The sequence below is a fragment of the Camelus bactrianus genome, chromosome 8 (assembly GCF_048773025.1).
Source record: "Camelus bactrianus isolate YW-2024 breed Bactrian camel chromosome 8, ASM4877302v1, whole genome shotgun sequence".
NCBI classification, from domain to species: Eukaryota; Metazoa; Chordata; class Mammalia; order Artiodactyla; family Camelidae; genus Camelus; species Camelus bactrianus.
In genome coordinates, this window is record NC_133546.1 from 27544061 (window position 1) to 27554484 (window position 10424).

At 38.7% G+C, this 10424-nt stretch overlaps 1 protein-coding gene across 1 annotated transcript; it reads left to right on the forward strand.

The window, feature by feature from the left end:
• The first annotated feature begins 1820 nt into the window (after window positions 1-1820).
• On the forward strand, window positions 1821-3452 carry TAAR5 (trace amine associated receptor 5). The gene has a single exon (XM_010965571.3). It carries the CDS (start codon window positions 1830-1832, stop codon window positions 2841-2843), a length of 1014 nt encoding a protein of 337 aa, XP_010963873.1. The 5' UTR covers window positions 1821-1829; the 3' UTR covers window positions 2844-3452.
• The last annotated feature ends 6972 nt before the right edge of the window (window positions 3453-10424 follow it).

Sequence of the window (10424 nt, forward strand, 5' to 3'; positions counted from 1 at the left end):
TTCTGTCATTTTTGCAACATTAGTTTTACTTATATTGTGGAATGATTTTTCCAAGGCCATAAAGAGACATCTTATCCTCTGGAGGCTTGGTATCAAGAAACAGAGAGAGCAGAATATGACTGAACACGCTGTTTTCCTCAGTATTATCTCTGTGAGGCACAGACGGTGAGGATAAATTGCAGGTATTCTTACCAGAGGGGGAGCAGAGGGGAGGAAGTGGTTAAACGTTGAGCCAGGAAGCGGCAGAACAAAAATCTAACTTTTCTGCATCCAGGTGAACTGCTTCATCTACCATGATTTCTTTAACTGGCACAAAACAGAGAGCTTAAAAAAGACATCATGGTGAACTCAGTGTGAGAGTCACAAACCAAAGGGTTATGATCAATTATTTGAATTATTTCTCATGCTGCGAGAAATATACACCAACAATTCTAGTGCAAAACGGATATATGGAACTTACTAAAAATAAGTTTGCAAAATCTGTTGTCTTTAAATTCCATCTGTAATGAATTGGCAGGATAAATTATTCTGTATTGAGAAGGAATTTTAAACTACTGAGACTTGTGAATAGTGCAAACTAGGTCCCTGGGTACACTTAAGTGCTAATTTGTTTTACATGCCAAATGGAGGAGTAGTTTCTATTTGGAGAATAAAATCATTAACTGATTGCACATCTGTCAACTTTGCTGTTGGAAGAGGATTCTACACACCTTATGTCCACCTGCCATAAGAAGGACTCCTTCCAATGAAGTGATTCTGATTCTTACTTCTGTAAGTAGCTTAAAAAGTCTGAATTCAATTTATTAGGCTTTGTTTAAAATTTCAGACTAGTGATCAAACTAGGTAGATAAATACTTTTTCATACCTGATAGTTCTCCCAGGATGTGTAAACACCATGTGTAACCTTTAGAAATTTTGCAGCATGAAAAACTGAAATAGGGTAATTCTATTCATTATTTGTATGCTGGATTCTTTTCTTGGAAAAAGCTGGCATGGAATTAAAAAGCTTGATCTGCAGATTTTATTGCCAATTTACTTAGTTCTTAAAGGGGGCGGGGATCCAGAAGTTACTTCTTCCCTAAGTAATGATTTATTAACAAGAATTAATTCTTCCCTGGTTCAGAGTCATAACTTCTTTTTTCTTTCAGTTTTATTGAGATATAATTAACAAATAATGCTGTGTAAGTTTAAGATGTTCAGCATAATGATTTGAGTTAATGTACATCGTGAAATGATGACCACAATAAGTTTGGTAAATATCTATCATCTCACATAGATACAAAATTAAAGAAGTTAAAGAAAATTTTCCTTGTGATGAGAACTGTTAGAATTTACTCTCTTACGTTCATGTGTTACATATAGCAGTGTTAGTTACATTTATCTTGTTGCACATTGCATTCCTAGTACTCACTTATCTTATAACTGGAGATTTGTACTTTTTGCCTGTTTTCATCCAGTTCCTTCTCATAATTTTAAATCGTACTTTACATTTGACAAAAGGTATGTTATCAAAATGGAAAAGGCACACACCTCTCAATAATTTTATACTCCCTACTGTGACATAGCTAGCTTTTTCTTTGAGAAACATTTGCTTATATCTTTCTTCTCTTTCTTTAAGGATATTATCTATACTAGTTTCAAAAGTGCTTAGTCAGACAGATCAGGGCTAACAGAAGTAATTCTTGTGGGACCTCAAATCCCATGCTGTATTTGATTTCCAGGGCACACTTGATTCAAAATGCCCTTTAGTTCTTCCTCTAGATCTCATTTTCTAGTTGTTTAGCAAATAATTTTTTGAGGGGTGGGACAGGTGGTAAGAGAGACCATAAATGAGTGTCGTCCTCAACCAAGGTGCTGAAAAACACCCCATTACGTTCTGCTACCAGGTGAATGGGTCTTGTCCCAGGACGGTCCATCCCCTGGGCATCCAGGGGGCCATCTACCTGGCCTGTGCAGCAGGCGTGCTGATTACGGTCCTAGGAAATTTGTTTGTGGTGTTCGCTGTGTCCTACTTCAAAGCGCTTCACACTCCCACCAACTTCCTGCTGCTTTCCCTGGCCCTGGCTGACATGTTTCTGCGTCTGCTGGTGCTGCCCCTCAGCACCGTCCGCTCAGTAGAGAGCTGCTGGTTCTTCGGAGGCTTCTTCTGCCGCCTGCACACCTACCTGGACACCCTCTTCTGCCTCACCTCCATCTTCCATCTCTGTTTCATTTCCATTGACCGCCACTGTGCCATCTGTGAGCCCCTGCTCTATCCCTCCAAGGTCACAGTCAGGGTGGCCCTCAGGTACATCCTGGCAGGGTGGGGGGTGCCAGCAGCATACACTGCCTTCTTACTCTACGCAGACGTGGTGGAGAGAGGGCTCAGCCAATGGCTGGAAGAGATGCCTTGTGTGGGCAGTTGTCAGCTGCTGTTCAATAAGTTTTGGGGCTGGTTAAACTTTCCTATGTTCTTCTTCCCCTGCCTCATCATGATCAGCTTGTATGTGAAGATCTTCGTGGTTGCTAGCAGGCAGGCTCAGCAGATCAACAGCTTAAGCAAAAGCCTGGCTGGGGCTGCCAAGCGTGAAAGAAAAGCTGCCAAGACCCTGGGCATCGCCGTGGGCGTGTACCTCTTGTGCTGGCTTCCTTTCACCATCGACACGATGGTCGACAGCCTCCTTAACTTCATCACGCCACCGCTGGTCTTCAACGTCTTCATCTGGCTTGCTTACTTCAACTCAGCCTGCAACCCGATCATCTACGTCTTTTCCTACCGGTGGTTCAGAAAGGCACTGAAGCTTATCCTGAGTCGGGAGATCTTCTCACTGCGGACACCCACTGTCGATTTGTACCAAGAGTGACTGAATGCAGGCAAGGGGTGCGGTTTTGAGGAAGGATGAGTGGAGCGGTGGCAGTGGGCTGTGTGGTGTCAGGAGTTTGTGGGCAGGCTTCCGGGGCAGCAGGGTTTAAGTGGAGGGGCAAAAACAAGGAGATACAGCACTCTTTCAATGTTTCTATAGAACGTAGGAAATGGAGAGAGTGAAGTCATCTAAGTATTTATTGGATAAGTCAAAATCTATGCAAATATTAGGCTCCTTGTTTATTACTTCCTCAAGACAACTGAGATGCAGAGGTGGAGGAAAAAGAGCACTGAGGTCAGATTTCTGAGTTCTTGTCCTGGTCCTGCCAATAGGCAGCGCCAGGTTAGGCTACTTAGACAATCTTTGACCCCTCCTCCTATCACAGTTTCCATATCAAGAAAATTAAAGGTTTGTACTGTTGGCTCTCTGAGACATCCTTGAGCTCAAATATTGTATAACTGAACTTTGGGAAACATTGTTTGAATCCTAATTTTGTATCACTTTCATAACCATGGTCAAGTGTTTGGAAAGTCGCTTTTTCAAAATGTTCCTTTTAAAAACCCTCCATCTCCTTGGAACCCAGCCGTTGAACATGTTGGTAAACCAGTCTGTCTGTTTCCGTGCTCACTGAGTACAGGCATTATATTCTTGAAAGAATATTTTCTCCCCTTTTCTTTAATAATTGCAACATGAAAATATGTGGCATGTTTTGTAAAGTGACCATGATCCACATCTCATTATTTTAATATTTTCTCCTTTCTTAACACCACACAAGTTAGTCCTATGATCTTCCCAGGGACAGCAGTATATGATTTTCTTTGGGGAAACAAGGACTTATGCCACATGCTTGCTCAAAACCAAACCAAATGCTTCTCAAGAGCTATTACTAGGAAAGGTGTATCTTCTCTGTACATCTTGTTTCTGTTTTCTTCCTCAATATTTTCCTGCAGGTCTTTAGTCACCCTACTTCCACTGATGTTTTTCCCTTTTTTAAAATTGGAGTATAGTCAGTTTATAATGTTGTGTCAGTTTGTGGTGTACAGCACAATGTTTCAATCATAGGTATGCATACATATATTCCTTTTCCTATTCTTTCTCATTATAGGTCATTACAAGATACTGAATATAGTTCCCTGTGCTATACAGTATGAACTTGTTGTTTATCTATTTTATAAATAGTAGTTAGTGTCTGCAAATCCTGAACTCCCAATTTATCCCTCCACCCTTCCCTTCCCCTCTGGTAACCACAAGTTTGTTTTCTATGTCTCTGAGTCTGTTTCTGTTTTGTAAACAAGCTCATTTGCGTCTTCTTTTTAGATTCCATATATAAGTAATATACCAAATGATAACACTTATTGTGGAATCTTACTGACTTTTTCAAATTAATAATAGCTTATTTGGAAAACCTGTTTGTAAATTAATCTGAGGTGTCTGGAGTACGGATACGTACATAACGTAATTATAAATACAGATACATATATATAGACATATCAGTAAATAAAGAAAGAAGTAAAGTCATATTATGGCACAGAAGTTTGGTACAATTGCTACAATGGATTTATTTCTTTTGTTTTTTGATAGAGGTAACTTTTATTGATGCCACTCTTTTTCCTTTTTTTTTTTTTTAACATTTTTTAAAATTGACTTGTAGTTAGTTTACAATGTTGTATCAATTTTCAGTGTAGAGCACAATTTTTCAGTTATACATGAACATGCATATATTCATTGTCACATTCTTTTTCGCTGTGAGCTACCACAAGATCTTGTATATATTTCCCTGTGCTACACAGTATAATCTTGTTTATCTATTCTACATTTTGAAATCCCAGTCTGTCCCTTCCCACCCCCATCCCCCTTGGCAACCATAAGTTTGTATGTTTGTATTCTATGTCTATGAATCTGTTTATATTTTGTATTTATGTTCTTTTTTTTTTTTTAGATTCCACATATGAGTGATCTCATATGATATTTTTCTTTCTCTTTCTGGCTTACTTCACTTAGAATGACATTCTCCAGGGACTGCCATGTTGCTGCAAATGGCATTATGCTGAATTTTTTTTATGGCTGATGCCACTCTTTTTTCTGAGTCAAAAAATATATTTGTTGTAAAAATATTTTTCAGTCTACTTTTTAATGCTTAATTTCTTCTTTAAAAGTAATTATTCTTTCTTTTGCATTTAACTCTTAAGCATCATGAGATAATTAAATTACAAATAAATGATAAATTCAAATTTATCTTAGTACATACAGTTTTGAAACCTTAAGAAGTTTGGAACACTGTGCCTTAGATACAGCAATAAATATAATCTGCAAAATATAAGTCAGTCACTACTTTAAAACACACATTTTCCTTTTACCTTCCTAGAATAAATCCACACCCATTCCTACTCCATTAGGTATGGCAATATCTGCCTGGAAGTAAGAACACTTAGCTGCCTCACAAGGTGGGACTCTGCAAGTCAGTCACTCCCACTGAAGCAGGAAATGATTCTGCTTCTTTCACATCTTATTGCTCTCCATTCAGTGGACAAGGCTGCATTATCTGAGACAGGATGAAGAGAGAGGAAAGATGGAAAGGAAAAGAATTAACATTTGCTGAGAATCTATAATGTTCTGCATCTTCCTTACTGCCCATAAACGCTGCAGGGTGGACATTATCAACCTTCTGTAACAGCTGAAGCACATAATGAACCTGTGAATAGGACTAAAATTCAAAAGCAAGAGTCACAGAACCACTGGAACCTGAGTGTCATGGCGCAATGCGTGTATCGCCAATGAACCAGGTGGAATGAGAACAAGAATCCCGTCTGGGGTGGACACCACACAGGGCAGCATGAGCTGATGGGTTCACATCCTCCTGATATCCAAGAGAGCGGTAGTGACACACTCAACTAAGAATCCCAGATATCCCAGCATGTCAGGGATGGAAATGGGATAGCCTTTAAGATCAGCCTAACCAGAAGATGATTGTATTAAAGGCATTGCATTAGTTTTCTGTTGCTGCAGTAACAGATCACCACAAATTTAGTGGTTTAAAATGAGACAAATTTATTGCAGTTCTAGAGGTCAGAAGTCTGATGTGGGTTTTATGGAGTTAAAATCTCCTCAGATTCTGACTCTCCTGCCTTCCTCTTTCTCTCATGAGGCCCCTTATGATTACATCGAGCCCACATAGACAATCCAGGAGAATCTCCCCATCTCAAGATCACATCAGCAAAGTCCTCTTTGCCATATAAGGAAAAGCACCTAGATTCTGGGAATTAGGACACAGACATCATTGGGGGGCCATTGTTCTGCCTATCACAGACACCTAGTGTTCCCTTTTCTTCTATGTAATCCAAGATCTTATAGTTTCACTATGCAGGGCATTAAAATCTGAACTGCTGAGGCCACACATTCCCATATGCCCTTGACTTAACAACTGAATTTCCTCGACTTCCAGTTACACATTTTCAGTTCTAGGTTGAAGCAATGTGGCTGAAAGCACAGCACACTTTGTCACCAGCACTGAAGCACAGTTGTGTCTCAGTACATGGGGTGAGGATTGGTTCTGGAATCTACCAGATACCAAAACTGAGGATGCTCAAGTACCATATCCCAGCATATCCAGGGTTCCTTACCTGCAGACTCAACCAACCACAGATCATGTAGTATTGGAGTACTTGTTTAATGAAAAAAATTCCCGTATTAAGTGGACCCTCCCATATTAAGTTCAAACCTGTGTTGTTCAAGGGTTGACTGTAATCATAATTTTGAGCAGGAAGGCATTTCAATGAGCTTGAGTCCAGTTTCCTGGATAACTCCAGCCTCAGGAACAATCAGTAGCTGAGATAAAATTGTAGAGGGCTTTGACCCAGTTACCATACAGTTTGGTAATGGCAACCCATTCCATTGCCTTGCTCCTCCCCCAGTTCAATCCAGGAACTATGTCTGCATGTTTACTCATTTTAGGAACTAGGTATCAGGAGGGACCAATTCCTTGGGTTCTACCACTACTGTTTCCACAGGACTCAGGTTCACGTTCTACTTCTGTCATGGCACTGGCCGCCATGGCCTCCATCACGGGCTTCTAACCCTCCTCCAGCCCTCCCTACTCTCCCCTCTTCCCCGGTTTTCAAAATGCTCCACTTTATACCATGGGAGACATCCTTGCAAAGTGCCAGCTGACTCAGGCAAGGATATAGTTAAAGAGCTTTGTATGTTAAGACTCTGTTAGATCTCAAACATCATAGTAAAGAGTTAGAATTTGATTCTAAGTAGTATAGGAATCAGGCTTTGGACTTTGATTTATGAGCCATTCACAGAGCCTAGAGACTACCTTCCCATTCTGGGGCTAGCTTTTGTAATGGGAACTCTATTGCTGTGGCTGAGTCTCATTCATTGCCATGTCTTCTGCATGGCCAACAGAGTGTTTTCTACAAAGCACATATCTACTAAATGCTCATTGGCTGAAAAAAATAAAAGAACAATACTAAAGGAGAAGTTTAAGAAAAAGATGGTAGAGAGGTCAGTGAGGAAGACTTGGATATTTTCTCATTTTCCCTTTCTCAGTTCACTTCTGGATTTGTAAAGCAAATCCCTTCAGAGGATTTTGGCAAGAAATTTTATTTCCACTTACTAGATTTCATTTTCTAGATTATTTCATGGGGCAGAAATGCTTTATTTCTCACCTAATAACTATTTTTTTCCTTCCTTCATAGCATCAGAAATTTCCTTTCTTTGATGAAGCTGAAGTTGCTGAATCAGGCTTCAGGAAAGTTCTCTTTTACTGGTTCTTCCTCCTCTCTGCTTCTTTCTCCTCTCTGCTTCCTGGAATATGTGTGGTTTGACTGGAACTCCAGCAGCCATTTTGGAACCATTAAAGAACTATGAAGAAAATCACAGGACCCTTGACTCTAGCATACTTGAGTCATGGACTCACAGCCAGAAATTGCCTCATTTAGACTTTGTGTTGCTTAAGTAAAATAAATCCTAATGGGTAAATACATTTACTGCCAAATTCAAACTCTGAGAGATATACCTTAACATAATCTGACACTTCATTCAATACAGCCCTGTGTGGCAGAAGGTAGAGGGGGCTGTACCCATTCCACTTGGTCCCCTACATTTCCCAGCCATTACAAGGGGTTGTCTGCTTAGTTCTGGCTAATGGGCTGCTGTGTCCTTTTAGGCTGAAGCATAGAAGTTTCTCAAAAAGATGGAGCCAGGAAATCAAAGCAGCCTGCATTGCATAGTCACTGCATTGAGAACAGCTGCCCTGAATAGCTCCCCAGGTCCATACTGGATTTCACTGGAGCAGTAAAGAAACTTGTTACAGCAAGCACAAAGGTAGCTGAGATTGTTTTTACAGAAGCAAAGTCTACCCTATCCTGACGGGTGCAGTATATTCATGAACTATAACTGATCTCAACTATAATTTGGGAATACCCAGAATTGTATGCCAAATATTATGTTTATTTGATTATGTGTACCTTTTCCTGAGATGAGGGAAGGCAGATTTCAGCATATTTTTCAATGTAATTATGATCTAAAAATCATTAAGAACCATTGACTTACAAGGATAAATCATAAATGCTAAATATCATTTTTGGGTAGCATTTATTTAACTGTTCTCCTTTGTGACATTCTTTCTTGTTTGCCCTAAACTCTCATTTCCATGTAGAGGAATAAATTTGGGCTAAAATCTAGATGATTTGGATTTAAAGCGTGGCAAAAAGTTTTTTTTTTAATTTTTTACTAGCTATATAACGTCATGCAAATTACTTTACTTCTCTGAGACCCAGTTTCATTATCTTAAAATGGGCAGAATACTGGATTAACATGAATTCTCTATATATGTTTTTACATATAAGTTGTTAAATAAATATCACTTAACTTCTATCATAGTTCATATATTTTTACTTGTTTATGTTCATGCATTGTCTCTCTATTTTGATGTTAAGCCCTGAAGGGACAGAATTGGGTCTTGTGGTTCACTTTTATTTTCTATAGAACAATATTGTACAATAAAAATATCATTTGAGTTGCATTTTTAATTTAAAATTTTCTTTTTTTTAAACTTTATTTATTTTATTTATGGGGGGGAGGGAATTAGGTTTACCTATTTATTTATTTTTAGAGGAGGTACTTGGATTAAACCCAGAATCTTGTATATGTTAAGCGTGTGCTCTACCACTTGAGCTACACTCTCCCCTCTGTAATTTAAAATTAAAAAAATTTTTTCTAGTAGCCAAACCAAAAAAGTAGAAAGAGAAATTAATTTATTAATATATTTTATTTAACTGGATATATCCAAAAATTGATCATCTCAATGTGTAATCAATATAAAAAATTAATGAGATCTCTTACATTCTTCTGTTTGTGTTTATTAAGTCTTGGAAATTTGATGTGTATTTTCTACTCATAGCATATCTGAATTCAGACTTGCCACAATTCAAGTGCTCTATAAGCACATATTGCTATGGGCTATCAGATTGTATGGTGCAGACAGAGAGCCTAAAATAGCATCTTGGTTGATGGATGGATTGATTGAGACTCTTCTATCCAAATGCTCCGCCTTAGGCTGGTCTGTCAACTATCCTTCCTGGATGCTTAATTGTGCTTGGCATGCTGCTAACTTTATACATTTGATGAAATATTTATTCTGCCTAGAAATTCCCTTTCTACATTTTTTTCCTGTTTAAACTAGTGCTCTATTGCTCAGCTTATATTCTGAGTTCTCCATGGAGCCTTCTCAGATTCCTCAGCCCACAGAAAAGTTGCAAAAATAGTACAGATAGTTTCCACATACCCAGCACCCCGTTTCTCTTATTATTAATACATTAGCATGGTACATTTGTTAACAATTGACAAAGCAATGCTGATATATTATTATTAATGTATCAATAAAAGTCCACACATTAATCAGTTTTCCCTTTCCTCAGTTTTCCCTTTATGTCCTTTTTCAGTTCCAGCGTCTCATTTAGGACATCACATTACCTCTAGCTGTCATGTCTCCTTATTCTCCTCTAAACTGATATTTTCTCTTACTTTGCTTATTTTTGATGACCTTGACAGTTTTGAGGAGTAGAAAAGGAAAGAAAACTAGAGAGTGCTTTCAAAAGAGACTCTCCTTGAATGGACAAGTAGTGTTCAATGTGTGTGAAGACAGTAGCATAGCACTTAGGGCAATCCTTACCAACTATTACACAGTTTCCAGTGGTAATAAGAGTAGAAAGAGAGCAACCAAATAATCATCCTATCACCTGGGCAGAACAATGGCTTCGTCTTCCTCTACTGGGGAAGGAAATAATCACATGGATGGGAGCACTTTGTTTACAATAACAGCCTGCTCAAGATGACGTCTACAGTTTCAAATGTCCCCCACACTCACTAAGATGTCTCCCGATTTTTGAAATTTTTATTGAAGCACTGCTGATTTACACTGTTGTGCTGATTACAACAGCTAGTCAGGTATAGAGAAAAAAGTACTTGATAGATCAATAGCTACTTACCAGATTCCAGGGAAAATGTGAATTTGCTCAAGCAAGCAAAACTATGTCTGGAATAGCAGCTGCAATTGGAATTATGGTCTTACTAAGT

Coding starts and splice junctions, on each gene's coding strand:
- TAAR5 (XM_010965571.3), top strand. CDS start 1,830: ATGAGTGTCGTCCTCAACCAAGGTGCTGAAAAACACCCCATTACGTTC.